General features: G+C 32.9%; 2 protein-coding genes across 51 annotated transcripts in view; one reads left to right on the forward strand and one right to left on the reverse strand.

The window, feature by feature from the left end:
* Nucleotides 1-23,423, forward strand: part of LOC141406160 (uncharacterized) — a 402,688-nt gene that overhangs the window by 369,286 nt on the left and 9,979 nt on the right. The window lies entirely within an intron of this gene.
* The window catches only part of mrj (DnaJ heat shock protein family (Hsp40) member B6 mrj), a 119,409-nt gene continuing 103,535 nt past the window's right edge, over nucleotides 7,550-23,423 (reverse strand). For 32 of the 50 annotated variants that reach the window (XM_073991319.1, XM_073991322.1, XM_073991320.1 and 29 more), the window contains 5 exons: nucleotides 13,674-13,863; nucleotides 13,496-13,605; nucleotides 8,884-9,084; nucleotides 8,531-8,828; nucleotides 7,550-8,420 (listed from right to left, as the gene is read on the reverse strand). In XM_073991319.1, coding sequence (XP_073847420.1) covers nucleotides 8,315-8,420; nucleotides 8,531-8,828; nucleotides 8,884-9,084; nucleotides 13,496-13,605; nucleotides 13,674-13,738 — 780 coding nt within the window. In that variant the 5' untranslated portion in view covers nucleotides 13,739-13,863 and the 3' untranslated portion in view covers nucleotides 7,550-8,314. Of the gene's footprint in view, nucleotides 8,421-8,530; nucleotides 8,829-8,883; nucleotides 9,085-13,057; nucleotides 13,301-13,495; nucleotides 13,606-13,673; nucleotides 13,864-23,423 lie in introns of all 50 variants that reach the window. The other 18 variants (XM_073991297.1, XM_073991296.1, XM_073991306.1 and 15 more) reach the window with 1 other exon arrangement.

A 23,423-nucleotide genomic window follows, 5' to 3' on the forward strand; every position in this document is an offset into this window, starting at 1 on the left:
AGGAAATCAGACCTCAAACTAGCAGTGGGGATCATCACGGGTCACTGTAGAATAGGATCCATGATGAGCAAATGGGAAGCAGACCACACGGCTGACTACTGCAGGCTATGCAAGGATGAGGAAGAAATAGAAACGATCGAGCACCTTTTATGTCGCTGTCCTATGCTCCTTTCTAGAAGACAACGCACCATGGGTGTGCACACCATCCATGCTCTTACAGCATTCTGCCAAGCAGAGCCGTCGGATCTTTTACACATGGCAAAAGGCCTAAAATGGCTCCAAAGTGCTGAGAACAGGACAAGCGCTATCCCTACATAGTAGCATTGTCAACCACGCCCGAGCTACAACTTACTTCTATTAACAAAACTACAACTTCACTACTTCTATTTTTAACCTCCACATCTACACTCTCATCTACAATCTCTTTCTACTCCTATAGTTGCATCCGAAATTCACACCCAATCTGCAGACATCGCCTATACACCACTACATCTCACCCGTCATCACCTTCAATACCATCACCACCACACCTGAACTATTGGATTCTACGCTTTTACAACCACATCACTCGCAAGCTCCGTCTACCCACAGCTACTAACACGCATCCACATCTCCTATATATCACAATCACAACCACAATCCGTTTCAACCTTCAGGATGATCACAATGGACCCCAAGGTCTCCGAGTGGAGTGGCTGCTATCACAGCAGCTACGCATCCTAAAACCTAACCTATTCGAGAGTCAGACATCATGTGGTTTTGGAGCTATCTGGGTACAGCTGACTACTTGAAAAACGCTCTGCTATGTAGTTCGCAACTTTTAAGTTGTTTACCATCCTTTGAGCCTCCTGGAAATTCGGAGTTAATGTTTAATCTCTTGAACAACAAGAATTATGCCAGACCTTTTTCTAGGATTTTCGGCAGTTGCTCTTTTGGAAGTTTGGATCGAATATTTCTAAAGAAATTTGAATCTTTGGTTTGTTAAGATTTTTGTCGCTTTTTGGCTCTTTACGGCGTTTTGCACCGTTGGATCAAACAATGCCAGGTCAGCAAGTTCAGGACTAAGATACCACAGATTATTAATTATGTTGTTATTTCCTTTTTCTGAAATTTGTGTGTCAATGTTCTCATATTTCAATACATTTTCAATGAGGTCTAGGTCTTGTTTTGATGCTAAACGTATCGTAGAATCTGAAGAACCATCTGTCCGAAAACAATCAAGCGTGGCTTCAAGAACAAACTATGCAATTGTCATTGGTGCTGGACCCCTGTAAGGTGTATAGGAACGTTACTAGTATCATTATGGCTACAGTAGAAGCTATCGGGGAGGATCCCTACAAATATAAGATCTCTAGAAGCTTTCTCCGTGAACAGCGGAGAATAAACCGTGAAAAATAAACTCAACAGCTTTAAGGAACGAGGCTATTTGTGTACACTGGCATGGAAAACTATTACCAAATATTCTCAAACCAGAGAAGAAAAAACGGGTTGCTGTTCTGGTATCACATGGGGGTAAAAAACAACTCCTAGGCGTTCATGAAACTGACAGTAGCTCATGGGAGAAACAAGGGGCCTAATTATGTGAGTCGATTCGATCGAGAAATTACTCGTGAATTTGTTTTCGACACGATAAAGAAACGGCATTATAAGTCTCGATCGAAAACGTTTAAGCATTGTTATCGATTTTTTCGATAGTAACCGGTAATCGAACTGTGAAAACCGGTAATCGAACTGTGAAAGCCTAAATTTTCTTTAAGGAACATAATTATAGGTAGATGCCGAAAAAGTATTTATTTTAAAACAAAAACGAAAAAAGCATTATTATGAATGAAAAAATGTAAATTTTTTGAAAAATACTTTGAATAATAATTTCGGAATAAAGTTGTGGTAAGAAAATAAGAACATTATTAATGTTTGGAAATCCTTTTTTAAATTGTTGTGACATATTGATAATGCATCTACCTTAATAAACGTACGGTTGTTTTGGCAGAATTATTAGAAACATTCTTGGTTGGCGCAATTTTTATAAGAAATGAACATAAAATAATAAAATGGATCCATCTGTGTTATTCTTGTTATCTTCTTCTGACGAAGAAGATGACAACATTAATTTAATTCGTAAACAAATTCGTTCACACAGTGAACCTTTATCTTTACCGGAAGCTGCGTATGTGTTTTAAAGTATAAATCATAAATTGATCAATTTAAAATGTATATTATATTTCTTCGCAGATTTCTACAGAGATTCAGGCTGGCAAAAGAGGCTTTCCGTTATGTACTTTCTTGTTTGGAATTTTCGTGCCAAAGTTCAAAATCTGTCCTCCCAATTTTGCAGTTGGCAGCAACGTTGTCCCTTTTGGGAAGTGGCGGTTTCCAATATACTATAGGGAATGATTTAATTTTAGGTCTGTGTCAGAGTGTTACATCAAAAATTGTTAAACATGTTGTAAATGAAATGGAGCGAAAACTATGCCCACAACATATACGATTTTCTCCAGAGCAATCTACTATATGTAAGGAATCATTTTATACCAAATATGGAATTCCTGGAGGTTCGTATATAATATTTAATATATCATGCAATAATTAACAAAATTATATTAGTAATTGGATGTGTTGACGGAACCCATTTTGGCCTACAAAAACCAACGGAAAATGAGCATATGTTCTTTAACAGAAAAGGCTATCATAGCCTTAACTCTATGATAGTAAGTTTTGTTTATAGAAAATGTTATTTTCATCAAATTTTATTTACATGACTATAGATTTGCGATCATGAATATACAATTTTAGCTATATGTTCCAAATATGGCGGTGCGGCGCACGACTTATTAGGTGTGTTCGTTTACTCAACAATTTGTACAAATTTGTACAAGTCCAGTAACTTCTTGTAATCGACTAAGGTCTTTTGCATTGCACTGTAGAGTAAACGAACAACATCCAGTAACAATTTATACAAATTTTGAGTAAACGAACACACATATTATTATTCTTTGTTCAGAAATCTTCACATTTATTAACTAATTTATCTGTATTTTGCATAAACGAAAGCAAGATTCAATGTGCACATTACTTTTCTTGCATTTTCTTTCCTTTTGCTTGTTTACGATTGGTAATGTAGCAACGAGAAATGTCTCGCAGAAAATTGATCGATAACTCGATAATTTTACTCGATACCGAATGTTATCATACCAACTTTGGGTACTCGGTTCGAAAAAACTCGATATCGACTCACGTAATTAGGCCCAAGAACTAGCAGTGTACAAATGCCTAGAAAAATGGAGTCTCACCAGCTCGAGCAGATATTAGGTCGAACCGTACAAACTTGTTAGAAAATTGTTGAGAGGGATTTTTGACTGTAAGTTTGGAAGCACATCCGGACATCAACCAAACATATTCAAGCGATTTCTATAAGAATAGTCTGCGATTGACAAATCAAAGTTCGAAGTAGGCGAGAGTGTTTTAAAACTACTGCCCAACCCACTTCCCAAGAACAAGAGGCCGTAGAAGCACCTTGCAATTAAATCGTTTGAGACTGGACGCCCCCAGAGTGTTTTTTCTATTTTATTTTTTTATTTGGTATCCCACACGGCAACAACTGAGTGTTATAAGTGAGAGTTTGGGTTATTGATTTTACAAAACGTATAATGAACAAGATAATGTTTATATAGATATAATATAGGATATATTGCGTAAACATTATCAATAGGTTAAAAAGAAATAGAGACAATAGATTAAGTTTAATACAAAAAATAGTGAAAACGATATTCAGAAATATTTTTAGGTCCAAAACAAGACCTAAACCGCATTGAAGATTTACTTAATACGAAAGGCATTCACAAACAAATATCAGATAAAGGAAATAATCCTGAATTTATTGGTCTGGCATTGTTTGATCTGATAGTGCAAAACACCGTAAAGATCGAAAAGACGACAAAAATCTTAACAAAGCAAAGATAGAAATTTCTCCAGAAATAATCGATCCAAACTTACAAAAATCAACTGCCGAAATTCCTAGAAAAAGGTTTACCAGGCATAATTACAAGTGAGACTTAATTGTTGTTCAAAAGATTAAACTTTAACTCTGAATTTCTTGAAAAAGATAATGCAACTTGACCACAGAACATCAATTACCAGGAGGGGTAAAGGATGGCAAATATCTTGAAAATTGTGAGCGACATAGCAAGGAGTCGAGTTCATCGCCAAGTTGTCATCTGTACCCAGATGGCTCCAAAACTACATTATGTTAGACCCTTAATGCCCGAAATTTCAAGACGTAGCTATCTATGAGTTCACAGATATCTCCCGTGTAAGCAACATTTTGTCATTGAAGCCATACAATGAATGTACAAATGTCCATCTTTGTAAAAACAAAATTACATTTGAAAAAGGAAATGTTTGATGGATAGCGATGCCATTCCAAGTCACATAATGGTGGTTGTGGGGGTTCGAATCTTCAGCTTTCCTTTTTCACTTGCAAACATCATCGGTCATTAAGCTCGACTCCAACGAGGAATGAATAGAAAAAATAGACCTTCGCCCTAATAGGCAACATTTTCAAATAAAGTAAAATATATTCGTTTTCATTCGCAAAAAATTGATAATATAGGAAGAAAAAATTGTTTTTTTTTTTTTAAATAGACTCCATTTTTGCCCTAAGGCCTTTTTCGGGACATTGGGTTTATTATCTGGAATTCAGTAACACTTACGTACTTTGTTGTTCAGCAAGAAATGTTAAGAACAGAACAGCTTATAGTTAAATGCGTAATACGGGCAAGTAGCTTTAACCGTTCCACATGTATGGGCCGTCGAAGTCGCCAAATAGCAAAAAAAAAAAAAAAAAAATAGATTTTCATTACTTCGAGGCCCCAGTACCACGTTTTAACATATTCGAATTGTGCTCAAACTTTGGCTATCTTAAAATCTAAAGATACTAAAATGTTTAGGCGGCTCCCCGGCTAAAAAATCCGAGATCGCTTTGGTCCTTTGAGTTAAAACCAGCCCAATGCTACAAATTAAATTAAGATGCTACAAAAAAGAAAATATTGAATTTTACATAAAACGTTTGATATTTTATACAATTTTATATTTTTACATAGTTTAATAATAAAAAAATGGTATTACGATACCATATTTTTATACACTACACCACACTGTCGTAAATGGTCTCAATAACATAATAATCTGCTGAAAAATTCGACGTTATACGGTCAACAGTCTTAGTTTAGAACACTGTTATGTATTTTTTGATGGTTTTTCCAACTTTAAATGACAATTTAACGACTTTTATGACAATTTTCGGCCAAAATCTGTTTGCATATTTTTTGCATATTCTGCATATTTTTTGCATATGCAAAATAAATACGAAATATGACCCTGCCATTTAATTTAGATTTCTTTGAAACGAATTTTGGTCCAATCAGAATCTTCGTATCTTTAATATTAAAAAATATGCAAATATGCAAAATCCGATGTCTAAATATCAGTGTTTCGTAACTTAAGCTGTTAATTTAATTTACAATTTGGTAAAACCATATCAATATACAAAAATATACAAAGTTGTCTATATAATTTATTTCATGATATGAAATTTAATAATATCCTTAAGGATTTCGAACGAGTGATTTTCGTTGTTGTTGATGTTTTCCACGTTGTTGTTGTAATGTGTATGTTGCATAGCCCTGCAAGAAAAAAAATTAATAAAATTGTAATAGAAATAAAAAAATATTTGTAGTTAATATATAATATAAAATATATAATAAACAATTTATGGAGAAAAATATACTTACTGGATAGCCGTTTTAATTTTTTTTGGGCATCGTTTGCAGCCGAATGGCGTTGCATGACATTTTTGTGATTTTTAGCTGCAATTCGGAACCAAAAGTTTTACTGCATTCCGAGCAGACGTTGCCTTTGCCTTTTGTTGCCTTTTTGGTTTGAAGCATTGTGTGCCCTTTGCATGTGTCTTTTTGAATTATACAAATATGAATACCTCTTTTCGCAAAAAAAAAAAAAAAAAAAAAAAACAAGGATATCCTTCTTTTGAAATTTGTTCTCCTTCATTACAATGCAATTTCTTGTGATTCATTAAAACATTCTTCTGAAATTTTTTCCGCTTCATTACAATGCAATTTCTTGTGATTCATTAAAACATTCTTCTGAAAATTTGTTCCGCTTCATTAAAAGGTTCTTCTGAAATTTGTTCTGCTTCTTTACAGGATTCTTTAATTGCTTTTTTTTGTGATGAAATCTCCTCGTATTGAGTGCCTCTATGAATGATAATGTTGCTGCTTGGACCGGAACTGTTGTAGTCGTAACAACGTTTCCTCCTTGACGTACTAAAAATATTAAGTGTAAAAAAAGGATGTAGCTTTTTTTAATAACGATATTTAGCCCTATTTTGTTTTGTAATACAAAATGCATATTTGCATTGAATTCGTCGAGGCAAATACAAAATAAAAAGAACTCCTCGCGGCAAATACAAAATAAAAAGAATAAATAAATTATTGCATACTTTTAGGACTTTTAGGCTATAAACTTGTTGCATCTCAGTCAATTCACTTACATTTATTTACAACATTTATTGTGCTGCGGTTACAAAAGTTATACACTTTTAAAAGTGAAGATGACCACGGAGGCGTCCCGGACTTTATGTGAAGCCATATTTTATTTACTTTTGCAGTCATGACATTCTTTTATAAGGAGACGATACAGAATTGAATTAAATTTGAATTGTCGTTGTAAAACCTACGAATATATCATAAAGGACAATCTTGTAGAGAATTTTGATAGCTACAACATTTTCTTTAGGCCCATTTACATAGGACTTGCGGTTTCCAAGCAAAATCGCAAAAACCTAAACAATATTCGGTTGTTTAACTTCTTTATTATTCGCAAACATAAGAACGGTTGATAATAAACGATTCTGCAATTAGAAAAAAAAATTTAGGCCATGTTTATATTATAGCCTTTTTCAGGTTAACCTTCTTTATTAGATTAGGATTTATTTGAAAAATGGAATTGACATTTGTTAAATCCGGTTTAAATAATCCGGTTTTAAATATGTTAAATATGGGAAAGTGGTAGGAATTTTCAATTTTATCCAAAAATTGCAGAAACAAGCTTCAAAACAACAAATTTAAACAAAAGTACAGCTAATTGAAACCTATAAGACTACAATTGTTAATAATATTCCGTTGTTGCTTTTGTTTATAAGGATAATTATTGTTGTTGTCATCCCATCCTCTCTGTACATAACAAAGAACAACTGGATACAAAATATTATAGTATGTTTATATATAACCGGATTTCAATTCCTTTGGGTATACGTCTGTATATTTTTATCTGTGCGTTAGAAAAATCGTATTTTACAACAACACTGGTTGTAAATAATAAGCGAAATTCCTACTCCACATTAGCTTTTAACATTTTGCTTTGGTAAGTTCATTACTAATTCTACGAACGTAAAAAATCTTTTAGTTTTGCCATTCATATAAGTTTTTACTTTTTTTTTAATTTCATACACTATTTAAAGAAAACATGTAATGTATGCAATTCATTTGGTAAGTATCTTTTTATTTTCATTTTAATTTTCTTTTTTATTTTAATATTAATTTGAGTTTTCCTTGTTTGTTTTATTTAAAACATTGGCATTCATTTTAATTGTTTTGCAATTGATTATTTGTGTTTTTAACGCTGTAACGCTATTTTAATTATTATTTATTATTAAATTATTTAAGCAAAATTATAATTAAACTAGAGAACATCTTAAATTTGCTGTTACAAACTAGACTTATATAAAAAAGTGATCGAAAGGAAAAGAGGAACAGAGTCAAAACATAAATTCAGATTTACAGATAATTTACATCAATTATTACGAGGGTAGATTTATTTTGTTTCTGTTCATATTTGCCTTTCGTTGCAAATAGTTTCGGCAGTTGAGAACACCTGATTACAGTCGGCTGTGAGTACAGAGTTAACAAACCCGATAAACCTTCATGTGACTCAAGCTATTCTCTGCTGCAGTCCGAACATAATTTCAACTAAATACTAAATAATTATTAATTTATTTAAGAAAGAATGCGTAAATCAAAATACCATAAGTAAATAATAAAAAAATGGAAAAATAAATGTAACAAAAATTGTATGTGCTTTTTGAGGAGTTCTGTTTGTTTACGTGTGATCGACGATACTTTGATGATGATTCCTTCTTCTGAAATGAAAAGTAGAGTCGTAGGAGCAGAGAGCCAGATGGTCTTCTATTCATTCTATGAAAAATGACTTTTTGTTGCTTGGGTGGTGGTGTGTGTGGCATTTAGTGTGTAATTGAAGAGAGTTTTTGCGCAACTCCATTCACAGTCTTTGATTTCAGGACATCATTTTCGTATGAAAATACAGTTTCTTTGCCATTTTCATATACCCTGGAAGTGCAAATAAAATGTACGGTAGTTACTAGTTGTTTTCATATGTGTTACGATGTAACCTAATCAGATCCACTTCTATCTAAGATTCTGTTGTTACTCACACTTACCGTTTAGTCATTAACTTTTTGCCATTGACAAACGTCGTTGATGTTGATGTTCGTTTAATGGCGCCGTTTGTGCCCCCACCACTTGATCGGCCTCCAGCACCATTAGACATACTGCTAAAGCTGGAGAAAGAAGTAAATCCATTGGAGGGCATTAAGAAATCCATCATTGAATAATTGAGCATAGGTGAACCGTACGATGACGATAACTTTGTGCTGCCTCCATGATGGTGAGAACGACTACTGCCACCAGAGGAACCATTGGAACGCCGACTACCTGGTTGTTGATAACTGTGAACATCTAACAGAAACACTTAACATTAATAACTCTTTTTCATTTTTGTCGCCTGTCTTACCTCTAAATAAATCGGCAAATGGTGAATGTCCTCCGAAAAATTCCCGGAAAACTTCTTCTGGTGGCCGGAAGACAAATGGAAAACCACCCATAATGTCGAATTCATCAAACTCATGAGCATTGTATCTGGACGAACGATGATGGCCTCGGTCACCCAGCAGTCCGTCTTTTCCATACTGATCGTATACACGACGTTTTTTCTCTAAAATGTAGTAAAACAAACAATTAAAATCCCTTGAAATGTAATGTTTAAATTTTAGTAAAAACACAACAACGGATTTTGAAAATGTATTATGATGTCTTGTTAATTTTTTAACAGGGATACAAATGGTTAATAGCTCTGAACAACTAAGGTCAATATTCAGTTTCAAGCGATGGTTTTAACATGTTTTACAAAAAACTGGCAGTAACAGAAGTTGTTTGCATTTGTTGTTTTGCAGCTGCAAAAGAAATAATAGTACCGGCTCCTGCTCAAAGGGATTCCTGTTTAGATGTGCAACTTTAGGCAATGGGAATCGAAAAACATCGTCATAGACTATTTTGAATTCACTATTTTGTTATTATTTAATTTTAAATATAAAAATAGTACGCAACAGTATTTTGAGGGGTGGATAAATAAATTCTTTTGAATAAAAGACCTCAGAAGAAAAAAAGCTTTTTACCCTATAAAGTATGCGGAGATAGTTTTCTTTCAGCTTTTGGGTTCATATTACACTCACCCAGGACTTTTATGGTCAAAAAGTTATTTCTACCCTAAATATCTTTACCACAAATTTTGTTGCATATTTGTTAGAATCCCTCAATCAATAGCGGATTAAAATTGAGGGGCATAATTGTTTCTAGAGTGTAAATCATGTGCATATATTTTGTTAGAGTTGCAGCTGAATTAGTAGAACATATAAACACTAAAATACAAGGGGATGTTAACAATAACGAGCGGCATGGTCTTTAAAAAAGCATGGCATACAATAATTTTTCATGCTCAAGATTTGGTAATGACTGAAGACCATTTTGTTGTTATTTAGCATTGATTGTTTATATTAGTTTCTTTCGATACTCGATAGCAAAAGCAACAATGGGAAACTAATAACAACACGAGACTAAATCAAACAGTAGCAGTAGATTGAATGTATGCATACCAGAAAGCAAAAAAATACGATTCACAGTGGATTGGAAACATAATTTAGAAAAATAATAAATTATATGTGGATTTTCTCTAACAAACGCTCTGTTCCAGAACCTGCAAGAATCTACCATTTTTTTTTTGTCAAATGTATAAATGAAAAATTGTGAATATTTCAAAAATAGACTCTTGCAGGTTCTGGAACAAAGCATTAGTTATCGATATACAGTTATAAAATAATTTTTTTCGTTAATTTGTACTATGACACTATCATGTAAGTTAAATTTCATTTTGGGTTTGTTCCTTCTTTAATTTTTGGCAGCACAAATTTGGTGGGATGCCTAAATGTTCAAAAATGCGATTTGACTTGCTTTGAAAAAGAAAATCATTTTATTTTTACGCTAATATTTGATACTTAAGTCATTATATTGTAAATGTCTTTCTCTCAGGCTAAGTTTTCTTGCCCATTCCCCGGCATATTACAACACTCAAAATTTCGTAACGATCCAAACAAAGTTGCGTCCTGTAGCGTGATGACGACGTGTTACAAACGTTTGAGCCAAAACCAACTTATAATACCCTCCCTACATAGTGGTGTAGAGTATAAATATTTGAGAAAAAGAAAAAATACGTTAATTGGGAGGATTCAATATTATGACTATACATGACTTCGTGAATAATTTGATTTCATAATAATATTCACAAATTTGTCTAATCAGTATTCAAAGTAGCATTTTCTTTTTTACTTTTGACACATGTTTATATAGCTTGGCTGAAACTATAACACATTTATCTTTATCTTAACATTTAGTTGTTATGCCCACTAGGTCGTCACTCGATATGAAAATGTAAACCCATTTCGTTATCCATTTCGTGGTTTTAAAAGTATGGGACTGGAATTCGACATCTGTCAAACTAAGTTGTTATACCAAATTTTTTGTTTTCAGTTGAAAGTCTGACATTGACGAAAATCGATCGCTTAACTATCCAGACACTGAAAATAACACATCAAAATATTTTAGCTTTTAGGAGAGAGCGGTGGCACAAGACTATCAGACAATACATAAAAACTATCAAAACCCACTACAAAAATGGTTATTGTTTGATTGATTTTTCGTGATTTTTGAACAACGATGAAGCACATTTCTCACTCGGTGGGTATGTTAATAAACAAAGTTGTCGTATTTGGGGTTCTGAGAATCCTCAAGTAATTGAGGATCCAGAAAAAGTCACTGTTTGGTGCGCTCTTTGGCCAGAGGGTGTGACTGGACCTTACTTCTTCGAAAACGACGATGGAACGACTGTCACCGTCAACCCGGAGCGTTATGGTCATATGATAACCGACTTTTTGTGCCTGTTATTAAAGAGTGCGGCTAGGAGAATCAATAAGACGGTGCCAAATGCCACACAACTCGAGGAAATATGGCTTTGTTACAAAAGATATTTACTGGCCGAATAATTTCTTGTCGTGGCGATAACAACTGGCCACCAAGATCATGCGATTTGACACCATTAGACTTTTTTCATGGGGCTACGCGAAGGACCGTGTTTATGCACTTAAAAACCAGCATTCGTCAAATTATGACTGAGATACCGACCAATATGTGTCAAAAAGTGGTCGGAAATTACCTCAAAAGAATCATTGCTTGCAACGATTCGCGTGGAGGTCATTTAAATGACGTAGTGTTTGATTAATAATGCCAACGTTCAAACTTTATAATAAGAAAGAAATATCATGAAAAAAATATGTTATATGTTGTTTTATATCGTTTAACCCTTTATATCAAAAACCCACAAATCAATTCTATACTTTATAATCAATATCAAATTTTAAGCCGATATTGTAGAAAGTCCAAAAATCATTTCAATATGTTTTCTATTCTGGGAAGCAAATATCAAAATTGCATTACGCCGAACTTAATATTGTGATTGTTTGAAAGGATGGATAAAACAGATATTGTTTTCAAACTACCGATACGATACCCTAATTCTTATTTAACACTAAATATTATACATATTTCATTTCATCTACCGAAACTCATATAATAATCATGAGCACGTCAGGTATGTAATGAAAACGATATCGACTCAATTTGTCAAAAATCGAAATCAACCCGCAAAATGTGTAGCGAAAGAAGTAGAGTGCAAGTTTTTTTCGGACTACAAAGGCATCTTGCATCTTAATCACAGCTTTTGCATTAGTTCTTTGTAGCGAATAAATATACATTCTATTGAATGTTTTTGGGTTGATTTAAAAATTTATTCTCAAGCAAGCATTTTGATGATATCGGAGAATCTATAGAGGGAGGCTTTTCACTGATTTGAATTTATGTTTATGGTAAAAGTTTGGTAGTAGTTCGAACGAATTTGAATTAGAAACGTCTAAGTGAAATTTAAATATAATGACTATAAAAAAACAATGGTATATCTCGAATATATCATTATAAAAAGCGACTGATATCAAATAAAAATCATATAGGGTATGCTTGAGAATTTGCTTTAATTACTCAAAAATAAAAAAAATATATATGAAGATCGATTCATTCATTTTCGAACGGGAATAGCCACCGACTTCAGAAATGGCATTACAACAAAAAATCGTTTTTGTTTTGATTGACTCGAAATTTTTACCACATATTCATTGTTTAAAAAACACATTTGAAAGAAACATACATATGTATTTATCATCAAAGACAAATGAAATAAATATATACAATTTCGATTCGACAAATCGACTGAAATAGGTTTCCATAACATATAAGAGTATATTAAAACCATTCAATTTTTTATTTGCTAAATCGTGCAAAAACAAACTTAAGTGTATTAGATTTACACGTCATCACTATACGTAACAAATCCAAACCACTGTGCACAACATCATCTGTAATGAGAATCAGATATGTATTGTGTTTTCTGCTTTCTTGGCCACATTGTCTAAATGGCTTTTGTGCAATATTTTTTTAATGCGATTTAGTAAGAACGATACAAACAAATTTAATCAAACGTTTAATGCTTTTCACAATAGAAACTGCAAGGCATTTAGCTTCTTTACCGAACAACTTGTGGAATGGTGTGGATTCAAAGAGATTTCTAAAGGTGAAAAATTGATAGCGATTTCCACGCTTAGACGAACCATAACTGGGTATGTAATCATCGTAGTCTTTAGCGCTTGTAGTGCGGTAACGATAACCGTTTGAACCGCCATAACTGCCATTTGAAGTGTAAGATGACGAATTACTGCTATAGCTGCTTTTGTGCAAGGTCGAGCGAGTATCATAAATTTTTCGTTTGCGCTCTGCACTTGCATCCCACAGCAATAATACACATAGCAATTCCGCCAAAATAATGATGAGATTTTTTTTTTTTGTGCAAAAATAATAAAATAATATCAATTAAGTTTTCGTTTAGAAATTTCAAGAGAAACAAACAGCTGGAGAATGTTGAATATTATATAAATGAGATACAATTTATGAAAGAATCTTGGACTTACCGTCTGAGAGAACTTCATAAGCTTCCGATAATTCACGAAAACGTTTATTGGCTTCATCTAAATTATCTGGATTTTTGTCGGGATGCCACTTCAGTGCCAATTTTCTGTAACTGCATTTCAAAAAGGTGTTATCTTTGTAAAATAAATATGTATGTACATATGTATAAACGAAACTTACGCCTTTTTTATTTCAGCTTCTGTCGCTGATCGCGGCACATCTAGAACTTTATAGTAGTCCACCATTTTTAAGTGTATTTGAATCTAGTGCCAATTATTGGTGGAATCTCAACCAAGTTCTTAATATTATATTGCTACAGTTGAAACTGTTTCCAGCTTGATGTATTTCTTAATAATTTGATCTTTTGTATCTGTAATAAAAAATAATATGGTTATTAAAATGTATGTATGTGATAATATTATAAGAATTTGGAATGCAAAAAGACGTGTAAAATAAGAACAAAAAATTGAAAATCAAAATCTACATGGTAGAACAAACCAGGTAAAGTAAGTACTACAACAAATACAACTCAACAACCACATAGAAATTCGTTTTTGTTTGTAATGTTAGTGTTATAAAATAAAAAAATATCTACAAATTATTGGAATTTAAAAAAAAAAAACTAATATTTTTTCACATTTGATTGAATATTTTGGAAAACATGAATGGAAACTGGTTAGATTTGAATGTTTCCTTATCATCATATCTTGCAAAAATATTTGGGGTCGTTGGTATTTCATCGAAAAGGAGAAACTGCTCCAATCTTTTGTTTTTGAAATAAAAATAGCACAAGTTTATTAGGGCTTTATTCTTTCCAAGTTCAATAAAATACCACACATATTAACAAATATTGTACCGCCTCTATAAGCGGTGTTTTAGTGTGCGGCACGTCGTTTGGACCTGGAGGAGGTTACATGTCAATGATATGAAGAAGTCTTTATGGAAAATAGTTTTTTTTCTGATGAATAAATTTGTTCTTCAATAAGTATATATCCCTAATATACATCGAACATAGAAATAAATATATAAAATGTCGTATGGAATTTGACACTAACATTACAGCCCATTTCAGTCAGCTGGGTATTGCTGTTACCTTTTATTGTTTCACCATGATACAGAAATGCAGAAATGTAAATGAAAAATATGGATAGTGAACAAAAATATTCCACATTTTGTGAGGGAAGGTAGGTGTCATTAAAACGTGCAAATTACCCTGCAAGCATTTTGAAGTGAGTTTTATCTTCTCTCAGCAATGCGTTACTTTTTATCTATTTCTTTTCAGTAAAAATACGACAGTTGGGTAAAAACAATAACAATTACATTGTTTTTGCTTTATCATCGTCTCCATTTTATATACTGTCACTATTTGAGGACTCTGTGCGGTGCAAAATTTCTTTTGAAGATGAAAGCCCTTGTTGAGTATATTAAGAACCCAAAAGTAAATTTTCGCCATAGGTCAGGTTTCTTAGTTATGGAGTGACAAATTTTTTGATTATCTCCATATTATGCAGTAGAAAAGAGCTCTCTCTAAATCTTTATTTGGCGTTATTGTAACTTCGTTTGTCGAATCGAATGGGGACTCCTTTTGTAGAACATTTCTAACTCAATTCCTTGCAAATCCCTTTCGTCCCTTTTATGGAACCGTAGTAATATGTGCTTTTTAACATCCAAGTATTCACTCCATAACTCAGAAACTTGGCCTGTGGCGAACATTTATTTTTGAGTTGCTAATATACTCACCAAGGGCTTTCATTTCCAAAAGTCATTTTCCACCGTACAGATCTTGAGTTCCAATTTCTGTCATACAGTATCTATAGAAGATTATATGACACATACGTTGAAAAATAATAACTATAATCAAAAAATATAAACTATATTTTTTCCTTTACCACACACTTCATCGCTTAAATAACTTCCAGTAGTGGTACATTCTACCCGTGTCGCTTCATATGCGTTTTGCGTGAGCAACGAAATAATCGAGTCATATCAATACCCTAGTAAATCCAATATACATGATCAACATTCTACCTAGAGAAAACCCGTATAGATGGACATATTCCAACCATTCGTCGATGGACATATTCCACCTATCCGTAGAAAATCAAAGGCGCTTAGACCTTTAAAATACCAAAAGTGGGGAGGTAGAGTTCTATGGAGGCTATCAGTCTTATTCAGAACGTATATTTCCTGTGTGTATTTCTCGCTTTTCTGCTTTTAGTTGAAAGAGCAGAAAGACAAAGCTCACGGGAAATTATGTTCAGAATAAGGCTGTATATCAAATTGTCGACCGATAAAGCTGTAAATTGGCCACAAATCCTAGAAATAATACATAGAAACTTCTGTACCAAATTATAAAGCACTATCTTAAACATTTCGAGCTGTATCTTGATTTCAACAGATGCTGATCAAGAATATGTATACTTTATATTTCGATGCGTTACAAACGGAATGACAAATATAATATTCATACACTATCTTATGATGGAGGGTGTATAATAATTCAAAATTTCTACGGCCTAATCTGCCTTGAGGTTGAGTTGTTGGTATATGTAGTACGGAAAGGCCAAGACTATAATGGGACGACCTAGATTTTAAGAAGCTCGCGCTTCAAATTTTTTGGAAATCTGCTCTAAGCATATTTAACAAACTTTTGGGCAACTTTATTAAGTAAGTTCTCATCCTTGTGAATAATACGAGCATATGCTTACTCTTGTAAAAATTTAAATTGATTTTTCTGGAGATGTTTGCTGAAACAACTTAGATAATGTAGGCCCAAGTATCGTAGTACTGAGATCGCTAATTCTTTTGTGTAGAAAACATTAATCCTATCTACTCCAATTATCTGTTCAACTTGTATAAACTTTAATCTCTTACGTATCCATCCATTCCAAGTAGATTATCTTAAAATAGATGATTTTATGAAATCTTCATATCTTATTATTAATTTGAAAAAAGTTTAACATCATTTAGTTTGTGAGTCAGAAAAGTTTTTATTGACTCCACAAACGGCGAGCGTTTCTTTTCGTTTTCAACATAGACGTCTAATGGCCCACCAACAACAACAACTAGAACAGCATTTGATTGTTCGAGTTCAGAGTTGATCAATATCACCAACATGATAACTAACAACCCACACGCTTTCAATATTATTTGATCAATGTTGGCCATCATTGTTGGTCACAGCGAAGTGGACATAAATAAAAAAGGTTATTTTATAGTTCTGAATTGTAGAAGAAAGCTACAATATAAATCTATGAATATAAATGATACTACACATTTTATAAAGTATCCCTAGTCATTTCTAATCACAAGTGCCGGTGAAAAAATCTATTCATCTGCATCAATAAATGCGTAAAATAGTTCATAACTCCAATGTTCTTTCTCATGGCTGCTATGCGATATCCGGCTATTTTTGGCATTCAATACAATGTGGGCACATGACTTGAGATTGTCCATGTAATTGACTCCACAATTCTAGTCTATAATTGTGATTATAATTGTGGCAATTTGTGAATGAAATCCAACTGTAATTATGCTACTTTCCAACACATGTTGCCGAGGAATAACACGCGAATATACACTTAAACAGTGAATTAAGTTACGACATTGAATGAATGTTAGTAGATTTCTCTGTTCGTTTTGGGAGCTGATAGTTTGAAAAATAGTAAATAAATACAAATTCCTTGACACCATTTCTATAACATAGCGATAATGTCGAATTCACAACATTGTTTTGAGCATTGTTGTCATATTCAGAATATATTTTGTGAGGGTTCTTTGCGTAGGTTCTCAAGTTCAATTAGATGTGAATATAAGCTAGCAACTAACTAGCATGATTTATGAACTTACAGACGGACATATAAAGTAAGATATTTGACGACTAAATACCGCCTCTGTCTCTAATAACAACTTCATGGTGTTTTAAAATCGTAACTCGAACATGTATGTATGTAATATAATTTTGTTCTTTCTACATATTCAATAGCCATATTTGTGCTAATGATAAAGTCGAACTTTATTATAACAGTAAGTAAACATAACTTAAAATTATTTTCGAAATAAACCATATTGCCTACGTCTACGTCTTCATAAAAAAACTTCCTATGGTCGGGTAGAGCACCAAAAAATTAATGAATTTTAAGAAATATGTTGTCACTTTTCTCTATCGTAATATAAACCTCGTAGTATTCTGTGCGGGATGAATATATTTTATTTTTGTTCTTAACATAGTAAAATTTGTTTAATTTTAGCCCTAATGTATATTGTATTAATTTTTGTCGACTAGTGCTGTTATTCGGTAATAACACACAAATACACATAATAACAAATTGTTATTTAATTTGGCCGCTTTAAAATACCTGTTTGCGTTACTGTTGACATATTTGGCACATCATTTGTGGGAGTAGAAGCTTTGAAATGACGCTAACCGCTGACAGTATACTAAGAAGAGATATGGGAAAATTCTTGTCGCTATGTAGTGATGACGGAGCCAACAGACTGCACTGAGAGAAACCAAAGAACTAACTGAAGAAATTGGACATAGGAAAATATAATAGACACATGCCGTAGGAATTGGATGTAATGACACCAATAAAAAGGACATTTCAATCTAAGAATCTATTTTTCAATGCTTTATTACAAATACTAAGGCAGCTTTTTTCCACCTTTATTTATTTATTAATAAGGCAAAACAAAAAAATGATTTCAGCATGAGCCAGGCTGGGATTCGAACCTGGGACTCCAACAACCAAGCGACACGGTTGCAGGCGTCTTAGCGTTCTAAACCACCATCAACTTGTCAAAGATTCCGATGACAAATATTGATGATTAAAATCTTCTGATACAGAAGGACAAATAAAATAAAGGTGGAAAAAAGCAGCCCTAGAAATTGTAATAAAGCATTGAAAAATAGGGTTACCAGCCAAGTCGGACTATAGTAAAGGTTTGGAATTAAATGACTAACATTAAAATAAAATAAATAATTCGAATATACAAATTTCGAATGATTTGTGATATAAATGGTAGTTTCCAAGCTTAGCCTTCGTCCACCCACCAAAACACCATTCAATATGTCTGATGATCGGTCTAACCACCCGTGAAACGTAGCATAGTGGTTGAATGTGTGGGGCTTTGGTGGATTCCTAATTTTTCAATGTACCTCTTAGGTCAAAATAGCTCAACTCGAAAGAGAATTAATTCAAATATCACTCTAAAAATGACCTTCACCTTAATAAGGCAAAACGGGAAAAAAATAATTTATTGAAATTCATACCTTTAAATTTTTTTCGATTTGACCCAAAAACCTTAAATATGTAATTTAACGGTAGCTCGTGAACATGATCCATTTTAGTTCCATACTAAGGTGTTTAAAACCGAAACCGGTTAACCAGTTTTGAGTTACAATACCGAAACCGGTTTTCTCCAAAAAACGTCATTTTCGGTTAATCGAATTTAAAAAATATTAACATTTTTAATATTTAAAAAAATTGTATTCTTGAACGTAAACTAAACTTTACTGACATAAGGTACGGGCAAAGTTATAAATGCCAGATACCTTTAAATTTGAAAAATATTTTGTGTAAAATGTATATGTAGTTTTGCCGAACTAGTCCAACTGAACGATGAAAAAACTGCGTATTCGTAATACCACATGGTAGTTTTTGAATTAGTACAGTAAACTAAGAACTTGTTGAATTTAAGGTTGTAAAGGGTAAAGATAACAGAATGCATGTTTGATTCTGGCACGGTAATTTGAGGTTTTCAACGCAAGATGGAGAATCCAGACTTAGTCAAATGTAAATATAATTCTTTTGGTACACAATTATAAGGTTTCTATTGTTTCTATCTTAGAGCACAATTTCAGTCTTAATTTTGCTGTCCCCACTTCGATGTCGAATGTCAAATAACAGGGATATTATGAGATTATTATATAATAACGAAGTCGTTCTGGTTAATTTACCCCTTGCTGCACATTTTTAATCAAATATTTATCAATTATGAGCAATTTTGTACCTATTTTACAAAACCAGTTAACCGCCCAGCGAAAAGTTTGCCTCCAAAGAGGCAGTTAAATGATATGTACAAGTGATTTGGAAGTGCATCAAATTATGCATTTTCACTCATGATTTTTACAAGGGAGTGACCCCGGAAAGAGGCACTCCATTGCACCGCATTTTAACTGACCCTTTGGCATTGCATTTTAACTGAACCTTTGGCACCGCATTTTAACTGACCCTTTGGCATTGCATTTTAACTGACCCTTTGGGGTAGAATAGGAGGCAGTCCAGAGCACGTGTTTTGAATAACAAAATAAAATGCATTTATTATTTGTGTAAAACAAAAATATTAATAACTTTATTAAATTAACACAAATTATGAAAATACTCTATTGAATTCAATCGCAAACATGTGTGTTTCCTCCGCTTTTCATTTAATCCAAACTTAAGTGCTTTTGCTTCATCTGCTAAATGGGTTTGATATTGTCTTCCCATCACCAGTTAAGATTTCGACATGTACTCCAACAGCACTCCATTGGGAAATTTTCTTCTCGTGAGTTACCGGAAAAATGTTCACAAATTAAATATTATTTAGTTTGTATTAACAAATGTTTGGAAATGTTAACACGATTATCTCTTTTTGCCTGTAGAGATGAACAAACTGATTTATGTACATGTAGGGATCTCTAACAACTGCTAATAAAATGTAGTGAACGGAGTGCCTTTTTTACGACTCCGTTTGCACTGCATCCGGATGCTGTTAAATTGTGAGGAATTGGAGTGCCTTTTTCACGACTCCGTTGAACTGCCTCCGGATGTTGTTAAAATGTGACAAATGGATGTGATTCTTTGGATTGCATCCAAATGCGGTTAAAATGTGAGGAATGGAGTGCCTTTTTCACGACTCTGTTTGAACTGCATAAAAACATGCCGTGAAAGAACTAGTCTACATTGCACTACTTCCAATTTATTTTGCTGGGCGGGTTTAAAATTTTCCGAAAACTGGTTTTTGAAAAAATTTAAAATTCTGGTTAAATGAAAACAGTTTTGTTTGGAAAACCGGTCTTTTCATACCCTTTTCCATACCAATTTATTTAAAGGCTGCATTTATTGTCCAATCGATGAAAACATTTTAACTGTTCATTGTTGTGGCTAAAAAAAATCCCACAAACATTTTTATTACTTTCATTTTATTTCATTCATATTTTTGCTTTTTTGGGACAGTCTAGTATACATATAATAATGTCCTGAGTAATATTGCTTCTAATTTCTGTGCTGCTATCCACAAGTGTATGTTAATGTGATTTAAAGAGATTTGACGCCAATGGCGTCGATTGGCTTGCGGTGATTCTTGTTGTCAGATTATCAACAAATGAGATTCCAACACCCCCAGCGATAGTACATTTTGATAGTGACGTAAATTCATTTAACGCTATCAAAAGTTTTCTAGAGGAAACAGAAATAAACTGCATTCTCTTAACTCGTGCGCATACTTTCTATTAAATATATATTGTATAGGTTGAGTGTATCTAAAATATATTACTGATATTTATTTTCAGAAAAGTATTCAGGCTTGTTGCTGGTTGGCTGATAGCCAGCCATAAAAATCGATTTCGATTTAGGTCTAAACAGGACAATTCAAACATAAAGAAAATCATTATTTAAAAATATCTGAACAAACAAAATACAAGAAATTGAATCAGACAAAATTGGGTCGAAGTCCTCTCAATATGGCCTACCACAACAATAGCTAAAAGTGTCCTCAGTTTTCCTTTAATTGGGATGTGATTAATAAAATTTGTTTCTGTCATGCTTAAACGTCAAGAAATCTAATAGACGGGATATTTAAAAGATGATACTGTAGCAAAGCATGACCAAACCAATAATCGTAACTCATAGTTAGTTACTGTGAATGGTGGGCGGACAACATTTCAGAATTTTACTGTTTCTGCTGTGTCAACAATAGTATAAATCCCCAGAAATTAGCAATGATTACGTCGATTGCCTCATGGTGGTGGCAAAATCCAAACAAAGTGGCATATTTATTTGTATACAGGAAAATACATATCGCACCTTCTCAACAAAAGGGTAGTAATACTAAATTTTGAAAATTTTATTAAAGACTATACATGAAAGTCACCCCTTATTCTGTCTATTCTTTCGTTAAAAAATACCGTTACCGTCACTCTTCATGTCTACAGAGTTACTACTTAGGTATCAACAGTTTTTTGTTTCTACAGAAAAATCGAACATTTTGAGTTATCACCTTTTGTTGAAGAGGCGCGATATGTACAATAACTTGTATATATTTATATTAATCAATCTGCAAATGAGTGTGAGAAATTTAAACACTTTGTTTATGTCCTTTTTTCGTAGAAAAAAGTAGTCATCCAGAATGAAAAGCGCAAACACTGTTATAATCAAAGTGTAGTCAGCTCTCAAAGTTTAGTTTAGTACATGTTCCTAGAGACTGAACTGATGCATATCTCTGAGAATTATTTTCTTATTTGGTAGTGGCAGTTTAGAAACTTTTTTATATATCGAAGAATTTGTTTTTGTAATTCAAAAGTTGTTCTGGCTTAAAGTACTCCCAACGATTCTCAATAAGAAGCTTTCTCTGGCAGATTATGCAGATATTTTTAACAACTAATATTAGTTATTTACGCCGATATACTGAGACTATAGTCTTAAAATATTAAGCCTCAAAATCCCTCACTTTCGATTTAGCCATGTCCCAACCCCCGATCTTAGCTCTCGATTTGTGGGGATAGTTAACTCAAAAATGAACCGAAAAAATTGCAAAACCAAAGAAAATTTATTTGAACCCGCAAACGTAGCCTGGGAAGCAATATTGCCTATAATAATTAATAATTTAATATCCTATATACCTACAAGATGTGCGTGTGTCATCTAGAACAAAGGATACGCAACGAAATATTGATTTCATTATTTTTTGTTCCTTAAATTTAGGTGCTTTAGTTTTTTTCACATATATTAGCGACTTAAATGTTTTTTTAATGTTATCTTTTTTATTTAAATTCAGAATACCCTAACTTTGTGTGTGTGTGTTTTTTTTTTTTCAAAAATAAAAATAAAACTATAAATAAATATAATTCAAAAAAATTTACCACCTTGTTTTCTTAACAAAATTATCATTTTAAGAAAATGTACAGAAGGGGTGCTTTAGTTTTGTCCGACACTGTATGTCCACCATTTTTATACCCTCAGCATTTATGCTGACGAGGGTACATAGAAAAAAGACACCACAAAAATTTTGATTAAAAGCTTCATCACCATATTTTTGTTGAATGCCGACAAAATATTTCAAATATATTGGGAAAATATTTATCAAACATGAAAATGTTGCCAAAAAGTGACCGATAAACGAGTTCAAACAAATAATTCATTGAAATTTGTTTAAGTTTTTTAACCAATATTTGTTGTAATAATGGTTTTCAACGTTTGTAACATGTTCTCGCTCTCAAGAGCGAGAAAAAATAACTTTTAATGGCACAGAGAGATTTTCTGCTACAATAATGTGCTGTGTTTGTGTGTGTCGTTGCTATGTTTGTGTGACGTTTAGTTTATCTACCCTGTGGGACTTTTCTCAACCGGTTTACAAAATTGTCAATTATAAATGCATTTTTCTACAACTAACTACAAATTGGTTGAAAAGTCATCTATAGATCAACCAGATTGAAATCCAAAAAAGTGGAGAACTGAATATCTCTGCATTACTTTTCGACTAGTTATTAACCAGTTGGAAAATAGTCGGTTACAAAGCAATTTTCTACAACCAACTATAAATTAGTTGAAAAGTCATCTAGAGATCAACCAGTTGAAAACGTTGAATGTTCAATAGTGTGTTCTCGAAGCAAATAATTCTCATATACACTTACGTAATTATTTGAATATAAATGCAACCTACAATTAT

This window comes from Musca autumnalis, unplaced genomic scaffold, assembly GCF_047663935.1.
Source record: "Musca autumnalis isolate F117 unplaced genomic scaffold, ASM4766393v1 scaffold_5, whole genome shotgun sequence".
Taxonomy (NCBI): domain Eukaryota; kingdom Metazoa; phylum Arthropoda; class Insecta; order Diptera; family Muscidae; genus Musca; species Musca autumnalis.